General features: G+C 41.1%; 1 protein-coding gene across 9 annotated transcripts in view; it reads right to left on the bottom strand.

The window, feature by feature from the left end:
* Positions 1–502: 502 nt before the first annotated feature.
* STAMBPL1 (STAM binding protein like 1) overlaps positions 503–16,823 on the bottom strand; it is a 93,944-nt gene continuing 77,623 nt past the window's right edge. For 8 of the 9 annotated variants that reach the window (XM_033940220.1, XM_033940215.1, XM_033940214.1 and 5 more), the window contains exons 8-11: positions 13,655–13,792; positions 6,333–6,445; positions 5,134–5,248; positions 503–787 (exon numbers count right to left, since the gene is read on the bottom strand). In XM_033940220.1, coding sequence (XP_033796111.1) covers positions 731–787; positions 5,134–5,248; positions 6,333–6,445; positions 13,655–13,792 — 423 coding nt within the window. In that variant the 3' untranslated portion in view covers positions 503–730. The remainder of the gene's footprint in view (positions 788–5,133; positions 5,249–6,332; positions 6,446–13,654; positions 13,793–16,823) is intronic. The other variant, XM_033940213.1, reaches the window with a different exon arrangement.

Here is a 16,823-nt window from a genome sequence, read left to right as displayed (position 1 = left end):
GTAAACCCCATTGTCACCCCTCTTACCTAGATATGTTGTAGCTCACTGACTCTGGTCAGTTTTACCTCTTTCTGTAAACCACTTAGAACCAAATGGTTTTACGATATATAAATAAAAATGTATGTTATGTTATATAGGGATTGGGGAGTTTCTCACAGGAAGAATGGTAAGATGGGCATAGGTATCTTATGGGGAGTAGAAGTTAGGAGTTTAAAGCAACCTCAAAAAAGTGAATACTGCTAGTGATGCAGCTTGATGTAAAGACTCGGGCAGTCTGTTCTAGTGTGCAATTAGTGAGGATGTGATGGCTGTTCAAAACACTGGCCTGTAGAAATTGTTTAAACTAACATATGATGATTTGTGGATTATCTGCTTTCAGGTTCTGAAAATTCAGCTAAAATACATCTGAATCAAATTTGAAACAAAGCTACATGCACGTTCTTGTTATATAATATACATAGAGCTTTGAAACAAGTCAAACACTGCACTACCACCAAAGTTCACCTGTGTAGTATAAAGGTTCATTTATTCTTAGATCACATGATCACATACATACAAATTGTGAATAGGATTAATAGCATTGCGACACCTATCTGTAAAAAAAAAAATGCAAAATGTGCAGCAATAAATATCAAACAATACATTTAAATCTATAAATATAAAATGTCAGTCATTATTTCTGTAGGAAATATGGCAGCCCCTTTCCCCTTGTGCTTGGTCTTCACTCATATCACCTTAGATCCAGTACAGTTATTTTTATGTCTTTTATAGCCACATGTGTACATATCTGCAAAAGAAATAAAGCAATTAGTTATACTAATATCTGTACACACCATTTATTCTAGCACTGCAAAAGCTGGATCTTTAAGGCTTTCAATGATAAGTTCAGCTTTGCTGAAGATATTCCTAAATCCTATGATTTGTCCAATTTCTTTACAACATGGGTTATTATGTTATCAAACAGGATAAAGTCAAATATATAACCTTTGAATCTGTTATGGGAGCTCAGCTTTAATCCTTCTGAACATTAACACTTTCTCATTAAGGCTCCCTTTTATCAAGCTGCGTTAGGGATTTTTATAGCGGGTCATTGTAGTAAAAGCTTCAGCGTTCATAGGAATTCTATGAGCATCGGAACTTTTACCGCAGTAGCCAGAGATAAAAAAAATCCTAACGCAGCTTGATAAAAGGGGGCCTAAATGTGACCAAAATAGGAAGCACACCTAAAAACACCAGACTGCTCTGTTTACCAGTAGCAAATAAATCAGGAACTACACAGAAGGGCAAAAGAGGAGACTAGATTGGCAGTCATCAGGCAGGACACGTTTACAGCAAGCAAAAATAGCAGGCACATCATAACTCCATTTCAGGATAGCAGCGCATAATAATCCAAATCTATGTTGCTTCGGTTATGCTACTGGTGACACCCGAGATGACTCGTGCTTTTGAAAGCTCATACCTCGATGATTTGGTAAGTCTATAAAGTACCACAAATCTGTCATTATTTATTAGTCTTTTTCCCCGGAAAGGCATAAGATAATGTTTCATATAGCATTTGGAAATGTTTCCCCAGAGTCCAACCCACATCTTGTTCTCTTTTATTATGCTGCTACATAATTAAATTGGAAGCCAAGGACAGGCCTCGACGATGGGACGGAAACACACAACGAGGGAGTAGTCGTGAGGGCAGGATGTCAATAGATCCGCCAAGGGTGTATTGTTCAAAATAACCACTTCATTGATGAATATGCTGCAATGGCTCAATAGACTCGACATTGGCAGTGTTTCGGCATCTGTGCCTTTATCAAGAGTCTGGCTTGAAAATGGCACTGTGCATACGTGCACTAGGGTAGACGCGCTGTGAGGAAACAGACAGGGTTTTCCATGGAGATCTTAGTTTTTATGTTAATTGGTTTCTGCTATCTTAACTGAAGAACTTGTGTTCCACCTTTTCTAATGATCAATGGTACAAAGCAGATTACTACAGTAAAAATACATGACATACATAAGAACAATAAGATTCTTCCCTGATTGGTTCTAAGAATTTTGATGTCAGGGGGGTGTATAATAAGATTGCAAAGAATGCCGCAGCCATATTTAGTTGTCTGAATGGTCGCTGGATAAGTAGAGCGGTGGAGCTTAAAATGTTGGTATGGTATGTTTGAAAAGCTTATGGAAAGAGAATAGACACTTTTGATAGATACTTTTGAGAGTGTAAGGTGATGAAATGTGGTTGTTGTTTGATTCAGTTGCAGCATTATCCCCATCATGAAGAAGAGTTGAAACGCGTTGGTGGGGAGCAGTGCAACTACACAGCTGAATGAAAGCTAAGTTTATCAATGAAAGTCTATCATTGAAAGTCATAGACTGATAAGTTAAAAATGATAAGTTAAAAAACAATAATGAATTTGAAAATATGAAGAGATTGGGAGACATAATGAATTAGAAAAAAAGAAGTATATTATATAAGTATGGAACAGATAAGAAACTTTATTTATATTTAATATAAAATAAAGAGTTGCAATAGTCTTGATATACACAGGGTGAATCAGTGAGGAGTGCTGCTACGCTGATAGAAGCTCATCAGAGTAGCGTTCTGAGAAATCCCCAGTGTTCAAATATTCTTGACTAGTTCTTTGCAAACTTGATTTTATATGGCAAGAGAGACTTATTGGGACTTTAATTGATTGCTTGCCATACAGCCCGTCGACAGTTAAATACATAAGAACAGCCATCTAGTCCAGTATCTATGATACAGTATAGACAATTCATCACAGCATCTAATCTATACATTGAGTAGTACTAATTCATATTACTGAGAGCATGGAACTTACAAATCCCAGGAGGTATGCAGCCCCCAAAAAAGTTGTTTCCCATGACATTTGCAAATTTTAAATTTTTTTCTTAAATTTTTGTTCTTGTGCAGTTTTGTAAATAGTGTGTACTACTGCTTGGTAATGTGCCTTATTTAACAATGAGTGCTTTAATTTTCAACAGATGCCTATGGAAACAATGGGTGCCTACTGAGCATGTAATAGTGCATGCTATTGCTCAACATGTGCCTATTTTTTCTTCTAGTCATTTAAGCTTATGAGGTCTGTTCAAAACAATCTTACAACTTATTCCATTGGGTCCCCTTCAAAATACTCCCCTTCCCTACATATATACTTTTCCCAACGTCATTTCCATTTCTGGAAACAGTTCTTAAACGCTTCTTCAGGACTTGCCAAAAGTTGCTGAGTCAAATTTTGCTTTGTCTTCAATGATGTTGAATCACTTTCCTTTCAGTGTAGATTTAAGTTTAGGAAACAAGAAGTAGTCAGCAGGGGCCAAGTCAGGAGAGTAAGGTGGCTGGGGAAGAACGGTCATCGCATTTTTTTGTGGTTGTTCTTCTGGTCATCGGTCATCAGCCATGGAACAAACTTTGATGCAACGCAGCATCCCTAACTTCTCTGTTGTGGCATGAACCAATGGAGATGTTGCATTCCTCTGCCAATTCTCTAACAGTTAATCACCGATTGTACAAGAGCCCTCACTTGATCAACATGATCATCATCAGTTGACATTGATGGTCTTCCAGTTTGCGAATCGTCTTCCACTGATTCATGACTATTACGACTACTATTAATTATTTCTATAGCACTACCAGATGCACGCAGGGCTGCACAGAGTCACAATGAGTAAAAAACAGTCCCTGCTCGAAAGAGCTTACAATCTAAACAGGCAAGACAGACAAACAGGATGTCATGAATACAGTTAAGGGGAACGATTAATCAGCGGGCTGGGTTAGAGGGCAGAGGAGTAGGGTTAATCACCGATTGTACAAGAACCCTCACTTGATCAACATGATCATCATCAATTGACATTGATGGCCTTCCAGTTTGCAAATCGTCTTCCACTGATTCAGGACTATTACGACTACTATTAATTATTTCTATAGCGCTACCAGACGCACGCAGTGCTGCACAGAGTCACAATGAGTAAAAAAAAGTCCCTGCTCGAAAGAGCTTACAATCTAAACAGGCAAGACAGACAAACAGGATGTCATGAATATAGTTAAGGGGAACGGTTAATTAGCGGGCTGGGTTAGAGGGCAGAAGCTATATTAGAGAATGACACAGGGAAAAAATTTGTCCCCGTCTCCGCCCTGTCCCGTCCCTGTGAGCTCATCCCTGTGAGCTCGGTCCCCGTCCCGTCCCCGCAAACCATCCAATCCCATCCACACAAGCCTTGACTAATTTTATACTGAATTTATTTTCGTAAAGTATAAAAAGAAACAATATTCTGTACAATTGTCATTTTATAAATCAAAGTTCTGGCTGCTGAACTAGAGAAAGAGATGTTCTGCTGGCAGGGCTTTGTTTATAAATTTTTATCAACACAACTAATATACTACAGAATGAATACACTTGTAGGCCAAAATTTTTAAATAGATAAATAAATATATTTTATTTTGTCCAGTTTCTAGTGGCATAAATGAAATGATCCAGCACAGCCATGTTTCGATATGAAGATGCCTGCATCCAGGTATTACAAGAACAATTAGGCATAAAAGTCCTGCCTTGCCAAAGCATACTTCCCTCCAATACTGATTGATTTGTTCTTCAACCAGCATCATAATTTTCTACACCTTGCTTCTTCATTATTCACAGTACTCTAGGGTCATGCTTTCTTTCAATTATCTAAGGTATTTTTATTTCCCAACAATTATGAAACAAAGTGTATATACTAAATTTATATATATATATATATATATATATATATAAATGATTTTGCTTATGTACTCATTGAACACAATTTTATGGCATTTTATCTTATCTGAAAATCTGTTTTCCTTTCTTGCTGCATGACACGAAATGCAAAACACACTCAGGATTTAGTAATACCATCTGAATAAAGATACATGTATAGCAAAGAGTGCAACCAAGCCAACACAAAGTATCATGTAGATTTGAAATACATGGTCATTTTCTTTTCCATTTCTACCCCAAGGGAAAGCTTAAATAAATCTAAGAAACTGTAATGACCATACAAACTGTATAGTGTTCCCTTAATATTTAGAAAATAGAAAAATTCAGATGTAATAGAAATTTTAAAAAATTAGCTTCCCCTTCTGTCTCTAGAATAACATACCCTTTCTGTGCTTACATTAAATTGCTTGGGATCCTTGCTGTGTGGATGAAATCCCTTTTTCTTGCAAGCAGAAACTTCAAGCATCCCAGCATTAGTAAGTCTGAATATCCCAGTCCTGGAAAGTGCAGACAAATAATGGCGACAATTAGAGATTTAAAGACTTCAGTCTTTATTTACTAAAGTGTGCTAAAGTTTTGTAGTTGGCATGAGATAACTGCAAAAACCTCTGTGTATGCTATTGGGGTGATCCCAGCAATTTCCCATTCAGCTAATACAGGAAGATTTTTTAGCGATGGTTAACTGAAGACAACGCAATTCAGTTAACCACTCCTATTCAGGGGGTGTTACCTACATCACTTTATCTACCATTTAAACAACACAGTAGCTTACCACACATTAACTGTAAGTCCCTAGGCAGAGGCATTCAACAATTTAAACTTTCCTTTCCTTCCAGGAAAGGAATTAAAGGAGTCAAGAACTTTAGCCTTTCTTTGGCTTTTAAGTTTTGTCAATTATGGAATGAACTCCCTTTAACTTTGAGATGCCCTAGTCCTTTCCAATTCTTCCGCAAATCATAAAAACTTTTTTTATTTGCTAAACAAGAAATTCCTGCAAACGACTTAATACTGCTAGCTCCTTCCCACTTCCCAATACCTTCCCGATTCCCCAAAGCAACCTCATCTACTCTTTATCTCCTCTAGAAATTACCAAATATCTTCTTCTTGTAATACGTTTTTTGTAATTCTTTTGTAATCCGCCTTGAACCGTAAGGCAATGGCGGAATAGAAATCTCTAATGTAATGTACTTACTGTAAGTACTCTGCAATTTGCTTTCTCTTCAGCATACCTGAAAACTGGTTTCTAACTAGTTGCACATATTGTATATTCCTTTTGGTTACATGATCTCCACATTTTAATTTACAACTAGCATGTACACAATTGGTTTAAAACTGGAAAAAATTAAATTATGATTATACTGTCAATTCTCTAAATAGATAAAATAGAAGTTAAATAATAAATATGATAAAGTACCTGAATGTAAACCACTTAGGATATAAGTGGTATATAAGTAATAAGAAAATATAGTAATAAATATAATAAATCAGTTCACACTAAGAAATGCCCTACCATTTTTAAGGGGATCTAGATACAAAAGATAGGTCTGAGAGAGGAAGAATATGTAAAAGGCAGTAACTTACTCATTATGTTTTGGTGAACACACAATAGCAATGGCTTCTGGCAGCATTAGTTGATATGAGCAATGTGTGTGAAGATCAACACTGGATAAGAACGCAGTCTGTGTGGGGTGTGTCTGCAAAAACAATGGGAAAATTTCTATAGTATGAACACATAATCAAAAGTAGGACAACAGCACAGTTCAGCAAACAGACGTGACCATTCTCCTGGAGATCAAGTTGATTCTCACTTTTTAAACTACTGTACAACAAAGAACTCAGGCTTGCTCAGCATTCAATCTACAGAGTAATAATATAAAAGGCACCTTTATAAAACAGCACACTGGAAACTTGCACACAGTCACAGCTGCTCTGAGACAAAAATTTGTGCGTATAAGCTCTTGTAGATAATTAGCGCATGTGTGCATATCTTATGATACACAAATACTGATCTTGCCCCCCACCCGCCCAATTCTGCATCACTGGGAACACCTTCACATATACTACACAGAAGATAGGCTATCTTTTCTGGGATCTTCTTAGGATCCCTTTCCTAGGCTCAGAAGGTTGAAACCTGCTCAGTAGATAAAGCTTCTTCATGTTCAAGGCAAAAGTCCACTTACAAAGTTCTAATTAATCCATTGTAGTGCCATAGGGGTAGCTGAATATTAGTGCCATTTAGCACAGTTACTTACCGTAATAGGTGTTATCCAGGTACAGCAGGCAGATATTCTCACATATGGGTGACGTCAACCACGGAGCCCCGATGTGGACAGCTTCACAAGCAGACTTGGTTGAAGAACTTTTAGCTTTTAACATGCGTGAGTGCCTTCCCACCCGATGTAGTGCGTGCATCTCCTCAGCGTCTCCTCAGTTCAAAGAGCTAGCTAAGAAGCCAACCAGGGGAGGTGGATGGGTTGTGAGAATATCTGCCTGCTGTCCCTGGATAATACCTGTTATGGTAAGTAACTGTGCTTTATCCCAGGACAAGCAGGCAGCATATTCTCACATATGGGTGACCTCCAAGCTAACCAGAATGGGATAATGGGAGTACTGGCAATTCAGGAGAATAAATTTTGTAATACTGCCTGGCCAAAGTGGCCATCCCGTCTGGAAAAAGAATCCAGCCAATAATGAGAGGTGAAGGTATGAACCGAGGACCAAGTGGCAGCTTTACAGATTTCCTCAATAGGAGTGGATCTAAGGAAAGCTACAGATGTCTCATGGCTCTAACTTTATGGGCTGTGACTCAACTTTCTAGATGCAGTCCAGCCTCAGCATAGCAGAAAAAGATGCAAGCAGCCAACTAGTTGGAGATGGTTCTCTTGGAAACTTGATGTCCCAACTTGTTTGGATCGAAGGAGACAAAAGTTGAGGAGAAGATCTCTGCAGCTTAGTCCTTTGTAAGTAGAAAGCCAAAGCACGCTTGTAGTCTAGAGTATGAAGAGCTGTTTCTCCTGGGTGAGAATGAGGCTTTGGAAAAAAACACTGGAAGTACAATGGATTGATTGAGATGAAATTCTGAAACAACTTTTAGAAGGAATTTAGGATGAGTACGGAGGACCACTTTGTTGTGATGGAATACTGTGAAAGGTAGGTCTGCTACTAAAGCTTGTAGCTCACTGACTCTGCGAACAGAGGTGAGTGTAATGAGGAAGACCACTTTCCAAGTGAGAAATTTCAGATGAGACAAAGACATTGGTTCAAATGGAGGCTTCATCAACTTAGCAATAACCACATTGAGATCCCAAATTACTGGAGGCGGTTTGACATTAAAAAGTCCTTTCATAAATCTGGAAACCACAGGTTGAGCAGATAAAGGTTTCCCCTCCAACAGCTGATGAAAAGCAGCAATTGCAGTGAGATGGACTTGAATGGATGTTGATTTGAGGCCTGATTGAGATAAATGAAACAGGAAATCCAGAACTAAAGACAAGGCAGTAGACCTCGTTTGAGGCAGATTTTTGAAGATTATGCTATAGTGTCAGGGTTTAAAATCAATTTAGACAAAACAGACAAGGAGGTAGACTAAGCTCCTTGTGATGAAGAGCGCACCAAGCAGAAAACCTAGTCCATTTCTGGTTGTAGCATTGTCTAGTAGTAGGCTTCCTGGAAGCCTCTAAAATGTCCTTAACAGATTGAGAAAACTGTAGATCGGCAGTTACGTTGAAAGGTACCATGCTGTCAGGTGCAGAGACTGCAGGTTGAGATGAAATAGAGAACCCTGACTCTGTGTAAACAGAAATGGAAAAACTGGTAGAAGTAGTGGCTCCCTGCTGCTGAGTTGAAGTAGAAGGGAGAACCAAGGTTGTCTGGGCCACCGAGGAGCAATGATAATCATGATAGCATGTTCATGTTTGAGTTTGACGAGTGTTTTGAGAATGAGGAAATGCAGGAATTTGTTCATCCATTCCAGGAGAAAAGCATCTACCTCTAGGCAGTGAGGAGAGTAGATCCTGGAGCAAAACTGAGACAGCTTGTTGCTGTGGGGAGATGCAAAGAGATCTATTTGATGGGTTCCCCACTGAGAAAAAATGTGATGGAGAGGCGATGAATTGAGTGTCCATTCGTGATGTTGTAGAAGATGACTCAATTTGTCCGCCAGGAAGTTTTTCTCTCCTTGAATGTAGACAGCTTTCAGAAAGATGTTGTGAAGAATTGCCCAATTCCAAACCTTCTGAACTTCCTTGCAAAGGGGGAGAGATCCTGTTCCTCCCTGCTTGTTGACACAGTACATGGCTACTTGATTGTCTGTACGAATAAGGACTACCTGATCATGAAGATGTTGAAAAGCTTTGAGAGCATGGAAAATTGCTTTGAGTTCCAACAGATTTATGTGACTCCAACGATCTGGACCAATGCCCTTGAGTAAGGAGACCATCAAGATGAGCCCCTCAAGCATAGGTAGAGGAATCTGTCGTGAAGACCTTCTGATGAGGGGGCGTTTGGAAAAGTAAACCTCTGGATAGATTGGAAGAGAGCATCCACCAGTGGAGAGACTGTCTCAACAAAGGAGTCACTTCCGAGTGGATCGGAAGCCTGCGCCCACTGAGATGCCAGGGTCCACTGAGGAATTCTGAGGTGAAGTTTGGCAAAAAAAGTCAAGTGAACTATAGAGGCCATGTGAACTAGGATAACCATCATGTGTCTCGCTGAGAGTGAAGTGAGGGACGACACCTTGAGACAAAGCTGAATAAGAGCATCCTAATGCTGTTGAGGAAGGAATACCCTGAGTTGTACAGTGTCCAGTACAGCTCCAATGAACTGTAGGTTTTGAGAGGGCTGTAGCTGGGATTTTGGAAAGTTTATTTCGAACCCCAAATGTTGGAGGAACCAAATAGTCCATTGAGTCGCTACAATAACCCCCTGAGATGTTGAGCCAATCGTCCAAGTAAGGGAAAACCTGAATACCATGGCTGCGCAGAGCTACTGCTACCACCTACTAGGCACTTGGTGAAAAGTCTGGGATATGATGCCAGGCCAAAAGGCAGCACTCTGTATTGAAAATGATGATTTCCCACTCAAAATCTGAGAAACTTGCGAGAAGCTGGATGAATGGGAATGCGAGTTTAAGCCTCTTTGAGATCCAGAGAGCATAACCAATCATTGTGATCCAGAAGGGGATACAAGGATGCTAGAGACAGCATCCAAAATATTTCTGACAAGAAATTTGTTGAGAGCTCTGAGATCCAAGATATGTCGCAGATCCCCCGTCTTCTTTGGGACAAGGAAGTTACGGGAGTAAAACCCTGTGCTCTGCTGTTCCAGAGGAACTGCCTCAATGGCACGGAGACAAAGCAGAGCTTGAGCTTCCTGAAGAAGAAGTATGGTCTGTGACGGATTGGAAGGATACTCTTGGGGGAAGATCTGGTGAAACCTGAAGGAAGTGAAGAGAGTAACCTTCCCTGATGATTGTGAGGATCCAGAGATCGGATGCAATTAGTTCCCATCGATGATAAAAATGATGAAGACCTCCGATGGGAAGAGGAGAAGACAGAGGCAGAACGATTGAAGTTATGCTTTGTGTTAGATCAGGGCTGCCCAAGTTCGGTCCTCGAGATCTACTGGCAGACCAGGTTTTCAGGATATCCACAATGAATATGCATGAGAGAGAGATTTGCATACCAAGAAGGCAATTCTCTCTCATGCATATTCATTGTGGAAACCTGGCCTGCCAGTAGATCTCGAGGACCGGACTTGGGCAGCCCTGTGTTAAATGGTCAAAAAGGCTGAGTAGACTTGGGCGCAGCAGGAGTCTGAGGCTTATGCTGCCATTGTTGTTGCTGCTGCTGTTTCTTAGGAGGCGGCCTTGAATAAGGTGCTGCCTTCTGAGGATAACACTTCTGATAAAATGGAGGTCTGTAACTCTTAGCAGTAGAAAGCTTCGGCTGAACCATAGAGGCAAACGATTTCTCATGCTCAGACAAGCGTTTTGTAGCTGTCTCAATCAAGTCATCAAACAGCTCATTTCCTTGACATGGGATGTTGGCCAGTCGATCCTGCAAATTTGGATCCATATATACGGTGCAGAGCCAGGCTAGATGACGCATCACCACCGAGAACGCAGTGACCTTGGAGGACATCTCAAAAGCATCATATGCAGCCTGAACCATATGCATGCGAAGTTGACCTAGAGTGGAATGCATATGCTGGAACTCTGGTAGGCGATGTTCGGGAAGATACTTGAAGAAAGTAGGCATAGTGTTGACCTAATGCTTGAGATATGATGTAAAGACAAAATTGTAGTTTAAAATCCTATTTATCATCATAGAATTTTGATGGTCCTGAATCTTGATGTCTATGGTCCTGCCCTCTCGGCCAGGTGGGACTGTGGCATAGACCTTGGCCGGATTGGTTCTTTTTAAAGATGACTCCACAAGCAGAGATTGATGGGATAGTTGAGACTTCTCAAATCCTTTACAGTGGACCATCTTATATCAAGATCCCAGTTTTGCTGGCACAGCAGGAATGGAAGATGGTGTATCAAGATTCCATTTAAAAGTTTGAGAAAGAATACCATTCATGGGTAATTTTAAGAAATCCCTAGGAGGATTAGGCATACCCAGTTCTTCCAAATACTCCTTAGAGTATTTTGAATCAGACTCCAAAGTCTTTACTCCAAAGATCTTTACTCATCTGACATAGAAACTTTGTAAAGGACACCGGATCAGAAGAGGGGTGGCCATGTTGAGGTGAAAGTGAACGAGAGCTCCTCAAAGTACCTCTCATAGCAGAGAAAGAAGGTGAAGCCTCTCTTGAATATTGATACCGCAGATCTGAATTCAAAGACAAAGAAGCAGAGGAAAGACCACATCTGGAATAAGCCGGAGAAGCAATGTTTTCGTTTAGAAGAACCAGCTGGTGAAGAAAACCTCGCAGGAGAATGCTGTGGTTTCCTCGACAAGGAAGTTGGTTTCCTCGACAAGGAAGTTGGTTGTCTCGAGGAGTCTCGATGCCTCGATAAACGAGGTCTGTCTCAAGAAGAGGACCTGGGCCTCAATGAATGTCTCGACAGATGGTGTGGAGGTGAACTGTGCCTCAGAGAACAAGGTAATGATTTTGAATCCAGCCTCAATAAGGAATGTCAAGGAGTCCTCGAAGAAGGCAATGCCTTATGTGTAGAGGTAGGACTGGAAGTTGGAGATCTAAGTCGAGACACTGATAAGGACTCAGTTCCTTGTGCAGAAGTATGTCGAGGCACTCTCAAGGACTCAACTCCTTGAATAGTGTGTGTAGATTGATCTCAAGGCACTCTTAAGGACTCGACTCCTTGTATAGAGTGTGTAGGTTTATCTTGAGGCACTCTCAAGGACTCGACTCCTTGAATAGAGTGATTAGGTTGAACTCGAGGCACTTTCGAGGACTTGACTCCTTGTATTACTGCTGAGTGCTCAGGCTGGACTGCAGCAAGCAGGGTCGAGGCAGGAGTAAATTTGGCAAGCATGTTACCAAACTCCTGATGCAGAATAATCTCCAACATAAGGACTCGACTCCTTGAATAGAGTGATCAGGTTGAACTCGAGGCACTTTCGAGGACTTGACTCCTTGTATTACTGCTGAGTGCTCAGGCTGGACTGCAGCAAGCAGGGTCGAGGCAGGAGTAAATTTGGCAAGCATGTTACCAAACTCCTGATGCAGAATAATCTCCAACATATTCTGCAAAGCCGGCACCGAGACCAAATGGCACTGGAGCCATTTGGTGTGGCTATGGACTCCAAAGAAGATGACCTCAAGGAAGAGTGTTGCCTCGATTTTGAGACACGCTTCCTAGGAAATCTCTAAGTGACCGGGTCCACCAGTGTCGCTGTTGAAATAGCCTGCAACTCCTGAGGGGTTGGCTTGGATAGCTTATCTGATGGAGACACTAAGGATAACAGCCACTCCGGAGAGGATTTAGCTGACTTCCCCGAGGATGAGGACTTCCCCATCGAGGAAGGTTTTAGCGAGGTCGAGGTTGAAGCTTTGGGCCCCACAGAACACTTCAATGGAATCGGGGTCGAGGCTTTTGTTGAAGAAAGATCCATTCCCCCAAAGACTTTTTCAATCTGAACTCGACAACGTTTAAGGGCCCAATTTTGAAGTGTAGCACAGTGGGTACATGACTCCAGACGATGGTCAGGTCCTAAACACTACGCACACTACTTATATGGGTCAGTGATGGAGATCGCACGTTGACACCGGCTACACTTCTTATATCCTGTGACCGGCTGGGACATGGAATGAAACATGGCCACAGTGAAATCGAAGCCCGCAGGCTGAGGCCATGAACCAGGATCCGCCGTGATACAATTGAAAAAATTTAAACAAACACTCTTTTTTTTTAACACGCGCAACACAGCGGCTCTATAAATATAATAGACGAGCTGCAGTGAGAGAAGGCACGAGTAGAACTAACTTTCGCACAGAGCCTTGAAACAAGGGCTTCTCAGCTCCGCGGAAAACTTAGAACTGAGGGAAGGCACTCACACATGCGTGTTGCAGCAGTCGCAAACTTTCTAAAAGTTCAAGGAAGTCTGCTTGTGAAGTTGTCTGCATCGGGGCTCCATGGTTGACATCACCCATATGTGAGAATATGCTGCCTGCTTGTCCTGGGATAATAGTGAATATTAGTGCCATAGGAGTAGTTGTATATAACATTAGATTTAATACAGATAGCCAGCCTTTTGACTATTTTAGGATGGTTTTGCTTAACTGTAGTATGACCAGATATATACACTTTAAAGAAGAAAATTGTGGTAATTACACTGGGTCACTAATAAAGCTTAGATAATTTTAACCAGACTTTCTATGAAAAGCTCCGAGGATGAGAACATGTCTATTACTGTTGAAGAAATATCAGTACATACATGGATCCAGCCTAGTGTGAGGAGATCATGTTGATCTTGAACACTGAATAATTCTTCCACATTCTCCATATCACAGTAGTCTGGTCCAGCAGACTGCTTTGGCACTATTACATGGGTAATAGTAAATTCATTATGCATCTGTAAAACAAAAACATCAGACAATTCCATCAGAGAGAACAAGGTTTGGATTATGAAGCCATAAATAAATACTGACTCTGAGTCTTCTCAAAATGTGGCAGTGTTGTACTTTTCCAGGAAGAGTTGCAAGCCTAGACTCTGATTATTTTGCCATACAGAGCCATGGATGCTGTGAAGACAGTGTTCATGGCCCAAGGGGAGGAACAGCAACATCTAATTGTCAGATATGGTTGCATGCGTACTATGCTCCAGAAAAAGCCACAGCCCCCACTATATGATCATCACTATAATGAATGGCCTAGCTAAAAACAGGGGTTTAAAATGGTGGGCAGTCCCTAAGCAATTGTAAGTAAGCAAAGGTTCCAACTGATCTGAAACCCAAAAGGTGCAGCAAGATACCCTGTCGTTACCTCCCCCCCCATAAAAAAGAAAAAAATACAACCAACAATACAGACAAAAACTATAATTTCAAAAGTATATGTAACAAAGTTGCTCTGGGATTTTCCTGTTAAAATTGTTCCATGCTTTTTGATTAAGAGCTGGATTTGTTCATGATGCATACCATGTAAACTGCCTAAAATGTTTTCAAAAGTGTGGCTATTTTATAAGGGGAAAAAGTGAAGTTATTTATTTATAACAAGAATTTTCCATAAATAGCAAAGAAATGCATCTTAATTTCTGCTGACATCTCATGTAGCCAGGGTGCCTGAACTTCTGAAGCCCTCTTCCAGATTGAATGTTTCATATTTCCCCTCTTGTTTCAGTGAGTCTACACGGAGAGTACCAAATAGCCCTCAGAAGCTTAAGGTGATTCAGAGCATAACCACAGGGGAGCCTTGGGAGGGCTGGGTACCCCATCTTTGGGCTCAGGACCCCTCCAAAATAGCAGCTCCTCCCCTTACTTCACTGTGCAGATCCAACTTCTCTCTCTGCTTCCCCCAACCCCCAGCAGTCAATCCTCCAGTTATGGTATAAGACCAGTAGAGGCAGTGAAACGGACTGCCTGCAGATGGTCCTGTTAGAGCCTTTCCCCCATCATATTTGCCCACAGAAGTTACATCACAGGAGGCAGGATGCAACAGAGGAAAGGCCCCAGCAGAGCTAGCCATGTCCAGGACTGGAGGACCACTAGAGGGAGGAAGAAGATAGGAAATACATGACCTCCCTCCAAATGGACTGCTGGTTACGCCTCTTAGGATTTGTTTGTCTGTCTGTGTGTGTTTTTAATAGGGAGAAAATGTATGGCTGAATTTCCTTGCTCTCTACAGAGAACTCCTGCTACAGATAAGCAACTCTGCTTTCTCCATAAGCAAGCAGGCAAATGCAGGCACACTTTCTGATGAATCCAAAGCTAAGAGTCAATGTGTTTTTCTATGATAATGAAGCCCACAGAATGAATGGGATGTGACAAAGAAAGGATATTAATGAATATATTGTGTAAAATAGCTTGACCAAATGCCATGTTTTGGGCTACAGACTAATCTAGACAGTGCTTTAAAAAGGTGAATGTAGAAGTCCAAGTGGCTGCCTGATGGCTGCCTGATGGCTTCTATTACTTAGAATAAGTAATAGAAGCTGCCTTAGCCCAGAGTTGATGAGGGCCGATGTGCTCAGGCAGCTGTAAACCTGACTAGCAAAGCCGGAAAAATGGTCTGAGAGTTAATGCTAAGAAATGAAAGGTCATGCATTTGGGCTACTAAAACCCAAGGAAATGAAGAACTTTAGTGCTCAAAAAAGGAGCGGGACTTGGGTGTGATAGTACATGATGATCTTAAGGTGGCCAAACAGGTTGAAAAGGCGATGGTGAAAGCTAGAAGGATGCTAGGTTGCATAGGGAGAGGTATGGCCAGTAGGAAAAAGGAGGTATTGATGCCACTGTATACGATTCTGGTGCAATTCTGGAGACTGAACCTTCAAAAAGATATAAACAGGATGGAGTTGGTTCAGAGGAAAGATCATAAATGCTTGGTGGTCTTCATCATAAAAACTAGAAGAACCAACCCCACGTGGAATCAAGCAAAGGGAGAAAAAAGTTGGGAGCGGGATAAAACACATCAAACCAACAGATTTTATTCATATAAACTTAAGTCAAAATAAATGCATGTATAAATACTATGAATACAGAGTCCTTTGCCTTTGGTGACTCGACCCGTGTTTCGGCCTCCAATCGGAAGCCTGCCTCAGGGGTGTGGGAGTTGGTCCACTAGATGGAGCTATTATGCTGGAAATACAAACTCCAAACTTGTATATGCACTTATACGGAGTAGAACTGAAAACTCAGGAGGAACAAAATATAAAGCAAACTTTTCAAGCGCTGAGCGTGAAAGGTCTCGATAAACTCGAAAAAGTAGTAGTCTATAACAAAAGTTGAAGATCCCAAGGAATATGATATCCTGATAATGCAATATTTTCTTTAGGTGTGCCACAGGATTGTAGAATAGACTGAAAGACCTTGTTTGTTGCTTGGAATACAAGTTGATGAAAAAGGTTTTGGAGATCTACTGCAAAAAAATTTTGGATATGAATACCCATCTGCCTGCTGTTCTCAATGATAGAAGCTTCTTGACACAATGGTGACTTATGTAGACTAAGAGTGTTCTCTTCTACTGGGATGGTTTCCCAACTATGAGAACAAGCATAAGGGAGAGTGAGGTTGCTCCTTTTGATGGGCAGATGTCATGCAAGCAACTGTCCCAAGGGGGAATGAGGGAAAGGGAAGGTTGAACAATACCCAACTGGGATTGAGTTACTTGTGGCTGATTTAAGGGAGTTGGGTTCGAAGTAGTAATAGAATCCCTTGCAAAAAAGCAGCAATGTCCTGCACAAACCTGCTGAGGAGCTAGATTAATGCTAACTGGTCAGGCTGTTGGACTGGGGTATCAGCCAAAGGCTGGGGTGAGAACATAGCTACTGTAAAGCCTGCATCATCTCTCCTTGTTTAGCAGGAATTTAAGTCTCGGATTTCATTAACCAAGGTCCATGTGTGTGAAGACTATTTTGCTTGAAGATAATATATGGTCTTTCATTATCT

This window comes from Geotrypetes seraphini, chromosome 4, assembly GCF_902459505.1.
Source record: "Geotrypetes seraphini chromosome 4, aGeoSer1.1, whole genome shotgun sequence".
Taxonomy (NCBI): domain Eukaryota; kingdom Metazoa; phylum Chordata; class Amphibia; order Gymnophiona; family Dermophiidae; genus Geotrypetes; species Geotrypetes seraphini.
The sequence above is the reverse complement of the archived record's forward strand: the minus strand, read 5'-3'. Positions and strand labels throughout refer to the sequence as shown.